This window comes from Rhinolophus ferrumequinum, chromosome 27 (genome assembly GCF_004115265.2).
Source record: "Rhinolophus ferrumequinum isolate MPI-CBG mRhiFer1 chromosome 27, mRhiFer1_v1.p, whole genome shotgun sequence".
Lineage (NCBI taxonomy): Eukaryota > Metazoa > Chordata > Mammalia > Chiroptera > Rhinolophidae > Rhinolophus > Rhinolophus ferrumequinum.
Genome location: NC_046310.1, coordinates 12,923,859 through 12,940,232, shown reverse-complemented (window position 1 = coordinate 12,940,232; position 16,374 = coordinate 12,923,859). Strand labels below are relative to the sequence as shown.

The 16,374-nt window shown below is 51.0% G+C and overlaps 1 protein-coding gene across 1 annotated transcript in view; it reads right to left on the bottom strand.

The window, feature by feature from the left end:
• Positions 1 to 1,089: 1,089 nt before the first annotated feature.
• The window catches only part of CAPN2 (calpain 2), a 47,334-nt gene continuing 32,049 nt past the window's right edge, over positions 1,090 to 16,374 (bottom strand). Inside the window, exons 10-21 of the mRNA XM_033099693.1 lie at positions 15,583 to 15,752; positions 13,906 to 13,917; positions 12,601 to 12,812; positions 11,466 to 11,502; positions 10,915 to 10,980; positions 9,863 to 9,920; positions 7,539 to 7,603; positions 6,249 to 6,317; positions 5,589 to 5,667; positions 4,266 to 4,382; positions 3,949 to 4,007; positions 1,090 to 2,076 (exon numbers count right to left, since the gene is read on the bottom strand). Coding sequence (XP_032955584.1) covers positions 2,053 to 2,076; positions 3,949 to 4,007; positions 4,266 to 4,382; positions 5,589 to 5,667; positions 6,249 to 6,317; positions 7,539 to 7,603; positions 9,863 to 9,920; positions 10,915 to 10,980; positions 11,466 to 11,502; positions 12,601 to 12,812; positions 13,906 to 13,917; positions 15,583 to 15,752 — 968 coding nt within the window. The 3' untranslated portion in view covers positions 1,090 to 2,052. The remainder of the gene's footprint in view (positions 2,077 to 3,948; positions 4,008 to 4,265; positions 4,383 to 5,588; positions 5,668 to 6,248; positions 6,318 to 7,538; positions 7,604 to 9,862; positions 9,921 to 10,914; positions 10,981 to 11,465; positions 11,503 to 12,600; positions 12,813 to 13,905; positions 13,918 to 15,582; positions 15,753 to 16,374) is intronic.

Sequence of the window (16,374 nt, the reverse complement as noted above, 5' to 3'; positions counted from 1 at the left end):
TTAGGTTTAGATTAGGGTGACTTCCTTCGGGGCAGAAGGTGGAAGGGATTTACTTCATCATCTGTATTTTTCTCCTGTTAAAGAGGCATTGACAAATGTTACGTGGGAAAACTCAGAATCCTCAGGAATTATCTTCCCTTCTCTTTCCCAGTCTTTTCTAAATTTGCTATGGTAAGCATGTACCTTATGCTTTTTTTTCCCCCAAACATTATTTCTTATACTGTGACTGAAATAGACTTTTAAAAGTGAAGTGGTAACCAAGGTTGGATGCGTGTGCGACAGGAGCAGCAGAGCACCCCGCACAGAAGTAAAGGGTTGGGTGGCCTCTGTGTGTCGGGAGGAGCCCACCTTTCTCCTCCCGGTTTCAGCCCCTCCTGTAGTTCAGCCACTTAGTTCACCATCCTCACTCCCGGGTCCCCTGGCCACACCTCACTTGCCCACCTTCAGTCCTGAGTGACTCCGAAAGTCTACCTCTGTCCTAACTGTGTGCTGCTGAACTGAGAATGTCAGGACCCCAGGGGGTTACTACTTTAGCCAAGGTCAGGGCCTCAGTCATTCATGTCCGTGTCTCCTCTGTGCCCTCAGGCACCACTCGGCAAGCAGGGAGAACTGCAAGTCATGTGAGCTCAATTTGGGAAACCCGTCTTCCTATCTTTATGAAGCGATAGGCCAGCATTTACCAATTTCAAGTCATGTTACATCTTTCCCATTTTTTATGATTCCCCCAGGATCACCAACAGCAGACCCATGATGTATCTGTGTCGTCTTAGAGCTCTGTCTTGTTCCCACCCCAGCAGGAGCCGGCCAAAGTGAAGTTCAAATGACAGGCAAAGCAGGGAACTTGCCTGCGCCTCCTTCAGACCAAGAAGCAGTAGAAATTAGAGCTACACCTCTTTATGGTCAATGGTTAGAGCTTCTGAATTGGATTTTTAAAAATGTTACAGCTCCACATTGAAATGATAGGTCAGACGCCTTTTTCCTCCCCATATGGGAATTTACAGGTGTCACCTTGTCACAGTGGAAACAGGCTGCAGTGGCGGTGCTCAGAAAGGCCAGCTAGGGCCCCTCAAGGAAGGACCGCACGGCACGTGTGATTGCCTGGGCTACTCTTTATTTAACAGTACATTTGGCAGAAGATAAGGCAACAAGGCAATACTTTTATAACGATGTTAATTAGCATTTTCCCAAGGTAAAGCCAGGAAACAAGCTTGTGTTGTGTGTACCGTTACTCCTACGCCACGTCCCCCCCATAACTCCATGCACAAACACTAGCAGCGGCGAAGTTCGAGAAGCTTGGAGGCAGGCAGCAAACAGCTTGCTTTGTCTTCATCACAACTGGTTTGCCGACTGGACGCCTGGTTTCGGTGTATTGCTTCAGCTGACCAAGAGCAGAACCCCTCAGTATTGATACCCCTCAGTGTAGGAGACAATACACACTCAGATTGGAGCTTCAGAAGATTTACTGTTAACCACGCAGTATTCTATAAAACCTGTTTCTTGTTTAACCCAAGGGACAGAGGTACGCGTTCTCACCGGGCCTCTTCAGCTGCCCTGACAAGTTTACTTCGTGATGCATCGTTTTTCTATTTTACTCAAGGGAGCGCCTGAGCCCTGCCTGAGCTGTTTTGTAAATGTCACTGCTGCATTTTTAAACTTGAAGCTGCTTTCAGTATTTCCAGCAAGGACCTTATGTCCTTGGAGAGTGAGTGAATGTTTGCTCAGCTGTTAAAGAACGCCCTACATTTTTTTCCTGATTTGATATTGCTCTTAACAGGGCCGTGTGAAAAAGTAAAAAGTGTATACTATTTACAGGTTTAAAGCTTTCTTTGAGCTTGTCGAGGTTTAAGTGACTCACTACTATAATGATTTGCAAATCTTTTACTCTGATATCCGAAAGTTCTGCTATCTTAAAGGGTATCATTATTTTCAGCTATAATCATCAGTTTAAATAAACATTCCCATAATCAAGGTCCAAATAAAGTTTCTCTGTGGAAGCTTATTCCATGGCTGATGTTCTTTCATGAGACGTCTTCAGGCAGATTAGTTATAACTTCAAAGTACTGAAAAACAGAGCCACTGTGAGGAAGAAAAAAAAAACAAACCATGTCAGTTCAGTCACCATTTTAAAAATGAAAGGCTATTTGAATTTGAGTACCTGTAGATTATTTTGAATGACTGTTGTACCAGAAAAAATAGAAGTGCACTAACTCACATTTTTTTCTACCTGATTTTTAGAGTCTCGATTTTTACACGTCAGCAAAAAGCTGTTTTTTTTTTGTCAGGTGGTCATGAATTGTATTACAGAGTTGACTGAGATGTAGAAAACGTGAAACTCAGACGTGTGGATTAACATTTGCACATCTCTGCCTCAGGGTATCATAACAGAAGTTAATTTGGGGTGTGCCTACCCCTTAAACAAGTGGTTTTCATTCTCTGGGCTCTACTGGAATTATCTGGGAACTTTAGATCAGATTCGGATTGAATTGGCCGGGGCTGGGCCTGGACATGCGAACTTGGGCAGAGCGGGGCAGGTGATGGCACCGGCAACTGAGGCTGAAAATCACTGCAAACTGAAAGGGAGATTTTCTTGACGTTGCTCATCCTTAGCAAAGGTAACGAGAGTGTGGGGCTCTCTTGGGACCTGTGAAAGGTGAGGAGGAGAATAGGAGGGAAAGCCAGTGGATGTTTCTCAGAGGAAATGGGGGGGGGGATGGGCTGAGTCGGTTGGTCAGCATGGACCAGTGGGAGCTGGGGAGGGAGGAATAGGATTTCCAGCAAGAAGGATAAAGGAGCCGGAGTTTCCAAAACTTTCCATTTGGCATGTATATGGCAGTTATATTGCCTCCACTTTAAACTGCAATCTCCGGGTAGGGCTATTTCCTAGGCTACATAGTTTTAGTTGTTATTTGTAACCTGCTAAAATACATTTTCAGTTGGCTAAAGATACTTAAAATGCAAAATAGAGTGAAACAGCTATTTAGTTGCTGGCTTCCTTCAGAGTTCACAATGGAAGGCAAAGGGTTTTCTTCTTACCACTCTGCTCCTCTGGTGCATGAGGACACTTTCATTCCCAGCCATCACTGGCCACCTGACCCAACCTTTGCAGCCTGTGCTGCTCCAAGCTGTTCCCCCCAGTACCGTGTTTCCCCAAAAATAAGACCTAACCAGAAAATAAGCCCTAGCATGATTTTTCAGGATGACATCCCCTGAACATAAGCCCTAATGTGTCTTTTGGAGCAAAACTTAATATAAGACCCGGTCTTATTTTCAGGGAAACACGATCTAGAGGAAATGTAGCCTAGAGCCAGATGATAATGAAAGTCTAGCCCAGCTGGCTTCTTTCTTCGAAGTGAGAGTACTTTCTGTCATTGGGATGACAAGAGAACATTTTGTGCTTTTTTTGTGTGGAATTGGTATTCCACCTTAAGTGGGCATGGCTCGTGTTCCAGACACATGAGCACAATACTTATACAAGGCAAGCTTATTTACGATTGTGAGTTTTATTTTAAAGGGGGAGGAAGTGGAGGAAAGTAACTTGCTCAGAAAGTATTTTAAGTAGATGTGTTCTAAGATTGCTAGAGCTTCCCAAAAACCCACTTGAATCTCATCCGAACGGTTCCTTTCTATAAGTATCTTCTCCCATGCTTGCTTATCAGCAGTACATTTTTCTAAGAGGATCCTGCAGTCACCCTCTTCTTATTTTAACCTTGTGCTACACTCACAGCTTAGGGCTCGAGGGACCCGGTGTGTCTTGCTGCACTCAATAGGTAGACGGGGAACAGATGCAAATAAAAATACATGGCCATTTACAGAACCATTTACAGACCAAAAGAGCAAAGCTTTAAAAAGCAGGTCAGTAAACCATAGATCTGTCACCGCAGTAACAGCCCTTCTCATCCCCGCCCATCCCTGCGGGAGCCAGGGGGTTGGTGTAAGCTGATGACTTACAGAGATAAGGTCAAGCTCTATCATTCCAGTATTCTCGGGATCCAGCTGCTTAAATATCCCTGTGGAGGAAGAAAAGGAGAATGTCATATGTGAGCGAGCTGCCGCAGATATCACATTGTCTCCTTCCCCTCTCTGGCAGCCGATTGCATTGAATGTCACAGGCTATTATTTCTTCCCTCCTTCCCCAAATTAAAGAAGGCTTTCCATTCTCAATTGGGCAGACACGTCTCTGGTTCTGGTGATTTCACCCGTGTGAAAGGCAGGCTGCTTTAATACCGAGAGAACTGAAATGGGTCTTCCCCCAAATATCCACTTACTGAAGAGTGTTTCCAGTCGAACCAAGCACCGAACAAAATTATCAAAATCAATGATGAGCTCTTCATCCGCGAAGCGAGCAACAATGACCTGGTGCAGTTGACAGGGCAGCTTGAAACCTGAAGTGAAATGAACAAGCACACCAGTCGCTAAGGATGGCATTGGATCCTGGAGCTCTGGTCACGGGTTATGGAACTGCTGCAGCAATTTGAACTACAGTTATAATTGCTTTTGTCCCTTGGCTGCTTTCCTGGGAGGCTTGATGTATTTTGCAAAGCCAGTGCCTTCTGCCATTGTTTCCAAACTGTTCCCCTTCACCCTGCCTGGCTCCTTCCTAACACAGAAGACGTTTCCTGTCTGTTCCTATTTCCATGGTCACGCTGCTTCAAGTTGTTTATGAACCATGCTTCCTTTTCTGTTTCTTGAGCTCTGAATCTAGCTGGAGACTAGATTCTTCCTGGATGTATGTGGCAGAGGCTGTAATAGTAATAGAATTTTTCCATAGTAATAGAATTTTATTTTCCCAGCGTCCCTTGCAGCCATCTGAGGCCTTGTGACTAAGTTCTTGCCGGAGGATCTGTGAGCAGTGTGACGTGTGCCCTTCACATCAGGGAGCCCGTCCTTCCCTTGTCTCTCAGTCAATCCGGTGCCAGAATATGGTTGTGGTGGCAAGCCATCCTAGGTCCCATGGAAAAGGGCAACACTCGTAAGGGCGGGTGACACGATATGTCAGAAGGAGCCTGGGTCCCTGACAGCAGGACACACCATCTCAGCCTTGAACTGGTGGAACTTGGAATGTTATGTGAGAAAAAGCTGTATCCTGTTTAAACCAATTATTTGGGGTCTTTGCTGCAGTATTATAGCCCAGCTAATACCGTGAACAGCTTCATGTCGTCATATTTGTCCCCAGAGCACACCCGTCTCCCACTCTGCTGGTCTCCCACAAGCTGGTGTCCCTTTTACTGACAGCACATTCTGCTGAGGACTTCCCCTGAGCAGAGCTGAGATGCCTCATTTCTGCCTAACCAGCCCTGCACCTGAAAGGGGGAGCTCAGGAGAGGCTGTTGAGAAATGGCTTTGTCTGCTTGACCCACCTGGCTGCTCAGAAGGAAACTTAGATTCAAGAAGGCTTAGCAGCCAAAACACCCTGGATGGCATTTTATTTTGCCAGTTAGTCTTTAAAGGGAAAATAAAAAGTATGTGTTTATATGGAACCAGCACCTACTATACTTCATAGCTCACCGTACTTTGTAATGTATTATAGAAGTGTCAGAATTTATAGAATTATAGGTAAAACAAAAGAAAACACTGGTATGAAGTGTTACCTGCTTCTTCTAGTGCTTTCCGCATCTCATAGGAGTTCATCGTACCGGACCTGTCCACATCAATCTCCCGGTAAATTTTCTGGAACAGACAAAGTCATTACGAGAAAGTGACCCAGGGCAAAGCAGGTGGCAGGTACGTCTGTGCTATGTGCTGCGTGGGATGAAGTTTTTCCAGCTCCGTTGCCTCTGCTCTGGCTTTGGAAGAATCACCATGTTTCTACCTTCCAGAGCTAATAGTATTTCGTCTCTCTCTGTGAGCTGGTTTGTAAATGTGCCCATCAAATCAACTAGCCAACTACCATGGGCCCATATTATTGTCTTACGTATTTTTATACTTGAGCTGTTAAAATTCCTAAGTATAAGAGGTTACACAGCCTTTTCAGGGCACTTTTGATGGTGGCTTTTAGATGCCCTCCTTTCCCGTCAATGAGGGGAAGGCCGGGAGCAGACCACTTCACTGGCAAAGTCCTTGTTTCGTTCCCTTGGCATTAGCCCGGCCGTGTCTCCCCGCATTCTGAGCGCCGTCGCGGGTGAAAGCCCCATCCCCTTGGACATGCCCCTCTGCCCTCCTAAAGAGTTGCTGCGCCCACAGGTCTGCGTACAGCGTGTCCCCAACGCAGACCCTGCCACCCCTGCCACTGGGCCCTCCTGGGTTCGTACTTGGTATTTTTGAATCTTCGTCCAAAGAACGTAGAACTCCTTCAGCCCAAGCTTACCGCTCCCATCCGACTGCCTTCAGTTAAGGAAAGCTCCCGGATCTGGGTTCATGCAGGCAGTGTCCCCTGGTGTATCCTGTCCACTGGTTCTCTGGTAACCACAGCACACACAAGGTCCCTTGCCCAGCTCTCACACTGGCCCAACTTCCACGTAAGGGCTTGTGGGAGGGCCAGATACAGACCTGCTGGCTCCCCGTGACCCTACTTGCTGATTGGTCTGGGGGTGCTGAGGGGGACCCAGATCCTGCTAAACAGTTGCTGTGGGATGCTATATAGAGGGCTTCAGGTGGCTTCTAGTGGCTGCGCCCTTGGGGCAGTATTGTTTGGCTTACTTCTAAGAGGCCTTTTGTGAGAGGAGCTACACAGTGGCACAGTGAGCCCGCTAGATAGAACTTCCTAGAAGCTCAGACCATCCCTGTCCAGCACTTCTCAGTAAGCACAGGGAGGAGGAAACGAGTGATGAGTCTGCCTGGGGCAGGGGGGAGCTGGGAAGGAGAATGCTCGGGGAGGAAATCGAGTAGAAAACTGACCAGAGAAAACGGATTCGCATCAGAAATATCATAGTGCAGGAAATAGTGGACCCTTGAACATGGGCTACTTATACGTGGATTGTTTTCAATAAATACATACAGTACTGTAAATGTATTTTATGATTTGCTTAATAACATTTTCTCTTCTCTAGCTTACTTTATTGTAAAACTACAGTATATAATACCTAGAACACATGAAATATGTTAATCGACTCTTTATGTTACCGGTGAGGCTTTTGGTCAGCAGTGGGCTATTAGTAGTTAAATTTTTTTGGGGGGGTGTCAAAAGTTATACTCCGATTTTTGACTGCATGGGGGGTCAGCACGCTAACCCCAGTGTTGTTCAAGGTCAACTGTATTTTCCTAAAGGAAGTAGCAGAAACACTCGCTCAGGACACCAACGCGAGCTGCTTCGGGCAGAGAACGGTGGGTGTCCTGTTGGAATGTCCCGCACCAGCCCCCAGGATCGCTGGCCGGCCTGTGTGCTGAGCCTGTGGAGGTAACCAGGGCATGTGCCATGTCATTTTCCCTCATCTGAAGCTTCTCATGCTCCCTAGTCACAAAGGCCAGCACTGGCAACAGTCCTACAACCACTGCACAGGTGGGGTCCATCTGGCCTTTCTGGGGGGCAACGTGTTTGCATCTCTGCGAGATGAAACTGCAAACTCCCGAGTCTCTGTTCTCCAGAGCACATTAAAGGATACATCTAGCATGTCCACCATGATTTTGCAGGTCTCGATGCTGAAGCCATCTGACTTGATATCTTGGCCTGGAAGACCAAAGTAGTGTGACAGGAGAATCCTACAGAGCAGCACAGTTCAAAAGAACATTCTACAGTGATGGAAAAGGTCGCTACCTGCAGGCTTTGGCACAGTAGCCACGTAACTTTTAAATAGCCACATCTGACAGCTGGCTACCATATTGGGACAGCTCAGAGGGGGTGTCACATTGGCCTTACTTCTCTGTGTGTTCACCATGGGCAAACAGGGCTCCAAACAGTGCTTTCAAAATAAAAGAATGACAAAGGACTGGGTCTCTAAGGCAAAAATCCCTTGGTCATCGGGCAGGGAAAAGAAAAGTGGCGAGCACGAGAGTTCACGTAGGCTAGGGCCTGGGAGAGGCAGACGCTCACTGAACTGTCTGTCTGCAGGTCTTTACGGAGCCTCGGGGTCCCCAGCTAAGCGACACACCTGAGGACCCGGAAGCTATGTGGACATGCTGCTGTACCAGGTGAGTGCTGACTAGTTGGTGTTCAGCAGGTGGTTGCGTGAGGCCCCTGTCACAAATGGGAATCCGGTTCCCACAGACTTCACGAGGAGCCCAGCCTTTCTGTCACGTGCTTGTAAAGGTTCTAATCTAAGCAGTCTCAGAGCTGCCATTCGGGCCACCGACCCCTCCTCGGGTGAGGGCATGAGGCTGTGTGAGGGGCGCTTGCACAGAAGGCTGGAGTCTCCGGGCAGGCGGGGAGGGTCCCAAGCTCCGAGGCACGGAGGAAGCAAGCAAGCGCTGAATCCAACCTTGGCCTGAGGCTTCCCACTCCCACCCTCCATCTGTGGGGAAACAATGAGGCTTTAGTCCCCTTGGGCTCATGATGGCCACACATTGAAGAGCCCTGTGACCTCACTTGTGCCTGGTGGCCTCCAGGGTAAACACCATCTCCCTGTCCTCCCTGATTGGAGGAGGGAGGGCGTGCCTTGGGGGAAAGCCCTGCGCAGCGCTGGCCGTGCCTGGCCATTCCAGCCCCTGGTCAGAGTTCTGTGACTCACAGGAGCTCTGATACAGCCATTGTCCCCGCAGGGAAGGGACCAGTTAGCGAAGGTTCCTACAAGGTGCGTGTAGTTCAGTCATTGGGGTGGGGGGTGGGGGGAGACCCAGCTGGCCCTGGACTCCTCTTCAGCTCTGAGAGGAGGATTTACTTCTATCTCATAGGGTTAGGCCAGAGGCCATCTTTGAAGTCCACACGTCTTCTAGAATGCTCCACAGGGCTGATGTTCAGGACATGACAACATTGCATGTTTGTTTCTGATCCAGGCTTATAACCTCTGATATTGTACAAACCTCTGCTCGGTGGGATTCCTATCTTATCAAAGGCAGCACAGTTCTTGTGATAATTTGAAGGGGAAAAAAATCTCTCTCTCTCTCTCTCCACGCCCCAAACCCCCTGGTGGTGACCAACAGTGGGAGCTGGACCGTCCTTTGATATTTTCTGCTTAAGAAATAATTCCAAGCTGCAAAGGTTTGTGAGAAGCACGGCTCTCTAGCCTCTTCTCAAGTCTCCATCCAGTTGTGTTCTTTCTCTGTAGAAGCCCCACAGCCTGGGCCCAGAGCCGCCATTCCAGAGCCTTGATAGCACGTGCCTGGCCTGTTGGCTCAAACGAAATGACATATCTCCCAGCGAACAACCAGTCAGAGGAGGCTCCTTTAAACACACATTTGGGAGATGAGGCTTTTTAATGCCATTCTTTTAGTTTGAGTATAAGATGGTCCGTTTATTTTTCCATTCTGGCTAATTATTGACAGTCACTCTGTCAATGACTTCCTACTACATACAGCCAGGGAACCCAGGGACGTGGCGATGCTTCGTGGCTCCCAGTATCTGGGCCAACTCAGCCTTTTCTCACCAATTAGTCATCCTAATAGCTGCCGTATGGAGTGCAGGCTTTGTGCTAGGCAATTTCTACATGTTACCTCATTGAAGAGTTTCAACCATTCTTAAGAGGTGAGTATTACTGTGCCTGCAGAGAAGGAAACGAGTCATAGATTCTACACTGGGGTTCTTCACAAAGCCAGTGCGTAGTGGAAACCTGGGCGTGACCTTTGATCTCTAGACCCTGGGCACCTTTGTTCTTTTTAGTCACATCACACAGGGCCTCTTTCATCCATTCTTTGGCAGCCGCGGTGGGTGGTGGCGTTTGTGTGAGAGTGGGGAGTGAGTGATGGATCAGCCACAGCAGCCAGGACACGGAAGGAGCAGGATTCCCACGTGGGAAGGAGCAGGAGGAGGGATTCGCAAGGAGGGGGCACTTACGCTTGGCGAGAACTCTCCTCAGGATTGTCTGCAGCTCGAAGGCAGAAATCTCAGCATCCTGTGGAGATGCAGTGAGAGCCTAATTATTGGTCCCCTTAGAGCCGTGTGATGACACAGCCGCAAACGTGTAATGGACGGCAGCTCCGCCAAGCCCCGTGTGAGGTGCGTTAGGCAGGTCTGGGCTGCGGTCTATGAAAGCACGTTTCTAAAAGGCCCAAGGGGCTGCTGCTGCTGTCCCCAGACCCCACTTTGAGTGGCACTGCACAGCCCACAGCTTTAGATGCAGTGTTTTAACGTGCAACGTGCTTGCTCTTGGTAGAGTTCATTCAACAGTTCTTTGCTGTAGAGACTATAAAGCATAAGTTTCCACTCCACCCATGGTTGTGGTCTTGACTTAGTCCTCTCACACCATTCCGTCCTCACCTTTGAAAACTCGGGTCTGGCTTCCTATAGAGCTGGTTAGAACCAGCTGTCCCCAGGAATGGGACCCGACTTCAGGTGTCTCTGTTCCCTCCGACACATTGTGTAATGGAGGGGACAAGCCCCATTGTTTACGACGAAGGTTGGCTTCTTTTTGGAGTTAGGGAAAGAAAGGGCTGGATGACTTAGCAGCCGACTGAGGCCTAAATGGCTGAGGGTTGTTTCTTTTTAAGAACAGGGAAGTCTAATACTCTGTTGTAAGTTGCTTGCGTTCTTGAGATTTAAAACCCTTCCACCTCCCAAATGTTTTTATGGAAATCAAGGATAAGGGGCCGAGTTCCATGTCTCAGCTGGAGTGGAACAGACAAGCAAAAACAGCCACAGGTGGCGCCAAGAATCCTAAGGCAGGAGGAATACCGTGTCGGAGCTGACCGCAAAAATGGAAGGGCCTGCAATGTGGGGAGGACGCAGGCAAGGGAGCTGAGCAGAACCCGAGTGACATTTGCAAATCCTCTTTGCTTCGGGTCAGTTTGTTTCCTCTCCCCCTTTAAACTGAAGTCTCCTTGAGAACAAAGACTGTTTTCCTTGGCATCAAGCAGAGTCCATAACATAGAGATTTGGGGCACACCTACCTCCCCTGCCAACTGGGCAAACAGCCTCCTGAATCCGTCATCGATGTCGTCCTCGCTGACGTCGATCTGGAAGGCGAGGCACAGAAGTGACAGACAGTGAATCAAAGAGCGCCAGTCAGGTGCCCGCACGCCTTTCGGGGGCAGCCTCCCCGTCTCCTTCCGTTCCCCCTCTCTACTCACTCTTGGGCCTGAATCCTAAGGTTACCGGGACGCGCTTCCATTTTACAGAGAAAACCGAGGCCCAGAAAGGGAAGTGACGAGAGCCTCGCACCGATCAGTGCAGCACTGGTAGCCCGTCCTTCTCCACAACACCCCTTCCCATGCCACACGGGCTCACTCCACCCCAATGGGCAGGGGACAGACAGCACAGGCCCAGCACAGGGGCCAGAGCTGGTGCCAGAGGCTTGGACGTTAGGGCAGGTCTGCATCCTTAGTTTCCAGCTGTGTTCACGAAGCCCCGGGGGGGCCTCCTAAACCCCTGGGATTACTTTTTACTCTGTTCCCTGGGGTGTCCAGGACAGACAGGGTGGAATTCAGGGAGTTACAAGTACCTCTTCAAGGTTGCCCTCGATTTCATCATCGACAACTCTGGAAACAGAAGGAAATTATGTGTTACTAGAAGGGCCGTGAAGGCGAAAGGAAGTGTCCCAGAAATCACAGCATCATGGAAGTGCCACGTGGAATCCAGCATGGGGCGCGCAAGACAGATTTCTCTGCACCCCTAGTTTCTGTGATAACACAGCCCCGTGTAGAAATTAGGGCAGAAATGATCCAAGGAAGAGTCATGGAGCCCACAGCTTGGAGGGTCGGAGATTTTTGTGTGTTTGCTCGTTGTGGGTCATCCGTGCAGCCCGGCCTACAGTATGGTGTCGCGACGCAAGACAACTCATTCACTTCCTGGCCTCGAGGAGCCTTTCCTCAGTTCCACTTGAAACACTCTTTGCCATCGTCAACTTTTCACACCGAGAACCGTGTCTACTGCTGCCTGCTTGTTCCGCTTGGGGCTCGAGACAGCAGGCGGCCCGGCGGCCTGTGTGTGATTCCAGCCGGTGCTTGGGCGGTGGTTAGTTTATCCCGTGCACTGGCCTCTGCCGGGCTGGGTCCTTCTGCTCCACAGTCAGGGCTTAAGCTGCAGAGGCTCCGCCTCAGGCCCCCTGGGTCTTAAACCAGGCCACCACAGTCCTATCTGCAGTGCCAATGACTCACAGAAGAAAGGATAAGGCACTTCTGGGTGCTGACAGTTGGAATCAGGATTAGTATCCAGGGACAAGGAAGTCAGACACCTCTGGGGGGAGGGAAGGCCTGTCAGGGTGGGGACAGCAGGAGCATTGAGGGGGTTGAGGCTTCCTAGCCTTCTCCAAATGAGGGGACTGACTTCATAGCTCGTCTAACACAGCTCCTTAAAATGAAAACGATCATTCGGTGAAAATAAGATTCTGCAATTTGCTCTACCACCCCCCCCTTTCTAACCAGAAGTGTCCTGAGTGCTGTTTCCTGTGCTTATCTGAGTATAACACGAAAGTTCTTCAATGCAGCAACCCCCGACCCACACCAGCCCTTCGACAGCCCTTTGAGGCAGGCGGGTATCACGGAAAAAGAAACTGATATCGTGCGTGGGTCAGGAACGGCCCAGCGGTGCGTATAAGCAGGGGTGTGGGTAGGGAAGGGGCAAAGCGCCCTACTTACTGGTAGTCAGCTTTCTTCTCAGAAAAGACCCGGACGCAGAAGTCGCCGTCCTTGTGGGGTTCAAAGGTGGAAGGCACGAGGATGTACTCCCCAGGTGGCAGCTTGAAGCGGTTGAGCACCTCCCGCAGGTTGATGAAGGTGTCCGAACGCTCCTTCGCTCTGTTCGTCAGGAAGAAGTTTTTGCTGAGGTGGATGTTGGTCTGTCCGCTCAACTGAGGAATAAACAGACACACAGGGGAGTCGAGGGCGGGCAGGGCTCCCCATCAGTCGTTCTCACTCATCGGGACACGACGATGGCAGCGGCCACGTCGGCATCATGTTAGATACAAAGCAAACTTTCTACCAAAACGACGGACGCCCACCAAGGAACTCAGAGGCACATGCAGCGGGGGACCGCACACTCAGCCAGCTCTGCCTACAGGAAGGCCCCAGCTCCCCAGGTGGAAGTCCTCGGCCTTCCTCTAAGTGACTCCCAGGATGCTTAGTGTCCACACGGCAGGACGCTGCTTCAGTTCCAGGTGGTGTATGATGCACTCATAAAAGCAAAGAAGGGGTGTTGGAAGGGGTTCAGCTTCTAGACCAGGTGTGTTCAGTCTGCAAAGGCCCGAATGCCACCAACTACACTGCCTGGCTATGACAGAAGTGATCGCTGGGGGTCAGGGTGCCCTGTGTGTCCACTGGAATGTCTGTGGCCTAGAAAGACGCACAAGCCACCGTGCATCTCATCAGAATAGTTCTTGCTAGCTGCAGGCCTGCTATGTGCTCGCGCGTAATTCAATCCATCCCCACAACTGTCCGGCAAGGCGACCAGTTCTACGGAAAGAGAAACTTAAGTCCACAGGGGATTGGAAATATATCCAGGGTCTCACAACCTGCAAATGGCAGAGCTGGGAATTGGGTCCAGGCCTGTTTCTATGCTGCCACATCATCTTGTAACACAGCCCTCAGGGTTCACCTTTTCCCTTCAGGCTTGTTTTGAGAGTGCTACAGGAGTTAGTGAGGAGCCTCCTGTAGTCCCAGGACCACAGATGGTCCACCCAGAACTAAGCCATCCATGGTCTGTGCTGGGCCTCAGGGGAGGCAGCGGGCCCCACGAAAATGGCCCAAGATCCCTTGCCCCGAGCTCACACCAGCAGGATGTAGGACCAGAGCAAACCTCAGCAGGTCCCCAGAGGGGCCAGAACTCGTCCTCCTCAGCCACCAGCCCCGCCCATGCTTCACAAGACCCCGAGCCGACAGTCTAAACCTTTTACTTGTTGGTGAGCCTGAGCCCCAGGGACAGGAGCTGACACATGCCAGACGTACCTCCTCCGGAACCTGCAAAGATAAAGGAGAACACGCTTAATTCCGATTCTGGGAAAGCTGCGTACAGAAATACTATCACTGTGATTTGTCTCCTTTGCTATCCCCTTTCTCTGTAGCCTCAGCAATATTCACTAAATCAACATAATGATTATTTTCCAAGGAACTCAAAGCAATTCCTGCATTAAAAACAAACACCTTATCACCTGGCACTCATATGGATGAGCTCAGCACCATTCCCAATTTAAAGAGCATAAAAGTGAGTGCCAGAGCTGTGAAGTGACTTGTCTAAGGTCACCTAGCCGGCTGCAGCAAAGCCCTCACCTGCCTCCCACCAAGAAAAGCAGGGCCGTGCCATTGGAGGAAGCCACCTGGCCAGGGGGGCACACTCTGGGCTAGGAGCCAACAGGCGTCAATTTGAAGCTTGTCAGCCACATCCAGTCTGTATTTCCATGGGTAAGTCACTTCCCTTTCTGACCTCAGTTTCCCTATCTCTAAAATGGGACCAAACGATCACCCAGGTCCTTCCCAGCTGTGAAAGCCCATGACTGGCTCTCCAAGCCCAAGAGGTGTGGGGTGGGCAGGCGGAGGCTGTTTCACAATTTGCATTGTCCTTGGAGTTATTTTGTCCTCAGCTCTCTCAGAGACTGAGGAGCTTGGTGTTATGTGCATTTTGTGAACTGGTGGTGTTTGCCCAAGTCTGTTTCTTGGTGTGTAAGTGGTAGATCAAGGTTCCACTGGTGGTGGCCACAGGGTCAGCGATGAATGAGCCCAGAGGGCCTTTTCCCTGATACCTCGTCTGACATCTACCAATACTGGGCTGGGAAACAGCTCTCGGGGGCGGGCGGGAGCCCGGATACATAGTATTCGCTAATTTCCATGGTGTCAGTTCGCCCCCTCCCATCGTGGCCGTTTTCAGGCTGCCTCCGTGGCTGCACCGAATGTGGGGCTGGGAAGAGAAGAGCACATTTGGCTTCTTCAGCAGCACATTCAGCTGCTCTGAAGTCCTCCTTGCCTTCTCCCTCTACAAACCCCAGGCAGTGAGACGCTCTTTCTGTGCTGGGGGCCAGGGGCCCAGCATGTTGGGTCAGTTCTCTTCTCCCTCGCCCCGGAGGGCAGAGGGGGCCGTCACGTGGCTGCCATCTGACTGCGGCTGAGCTGGGCTTTACATTAATGTGGTAGAGAAAGAAAGAAGGCCATGCAGGCAGCGAGCGTGCCTGTGGGGAGCAGAGTCCTGCGGGGACATACAGACTATTGTTCCCTGTCCTGAGCTCTCTGCCTTTCCGGCCAGTGACTTTGCTGAGCTCTGACCAGCTGGATGGCGGGCTCAGTCCTGCCCTCACAGTATTTCCTGATGGGAGCGAGTGTACTTTGTTCTCAGCTTAAATCGCCTCTGGTTTTTGGAGGCTGGTGTGCCAACCAGAGCGCCAGGCCTGGGGGATATGAGGGCTTTGAAAGAGTGGAACTCCCAGGAAGCTGGCTATGAAGGCCCAGCCAAGGGCTGGAGCCTCCCGGTGACACAGAGCAGTGGCAGGGACCTCACGGTGGCTTTGCTTGTCCTTGGCCAAGCTCCCTGTCCGGGGTGCCCTCTCCCGTTCTGCCTCTGGGGCTGGCCTTCCTCGCCAGGGCTGAGACGAGCAAAGCAGGACGGGACGGCGGGGCCCGCAGCCTCTCCCGCACCTCGTAGATGCCAAAGCCGATGGTGTGCATGTCCTCGCCCATCTTCCTCTGGCGGCGCCGGTGCTTCTGGATGAGGCCCACCAGGAAGGTGCAGCCGCGCTCGCCGTCCTCCTGGTCCTCGTCCTCCTCCTCCAGCTTGATCACGTACTGCGGGTTCATCCAGAAAGTATCTGTGGCCAGAGAGGGGCCGCGGTCAGTCCCCAGGACGCAGGAGCCCAGCCCCGAGCAGCTGGCACGGGGCAGGAGGAGCTCTCTCGGTCTCTGAGGACGAAGGGGTGCAGATGGGGGAGATGGCAGGAGACCCTGGGGCCGAGGAACCAGACGCCAGGTGGGGGCTGGAGAGCAGCCCATCAGGGTGGGAACGGGGATGGTGGCCTGTGGGGAGGACGTCCTGCCTGTGTCTCAATCGCATGGGGACCTACACTAGGAACTTCTGCAGTTCTCTCTCGCTTGCCCTCAGGCTGCCTTGTCTTGGAGATGGTCTTGTCAGCCTGGAACAGGGGGTTAGAACTGCAGCGTCCGCTTGTGGGACCTACCCCTGGCTCTGATGCACAGGTCAGAGATGGGCCTGGTGGCCTGGCTCAGCAGACTTGGGGACTTGCTCCCGCTCCCCCCTCAGTGAACCCAGAGGCCAGGAACAGCCTGAGCACCATTTTAGCCTCATGTTCGGGGTCCTGGTCTTCCCAGGCCTGTCCCCTTGCCCACCCCCAGGTGTCTCTGCCCTCCCCACTTCCAAAACCCATTTACAGGAAGGACTTGAGATTGATTCATGTTTGAGGATAAGTATGCCGA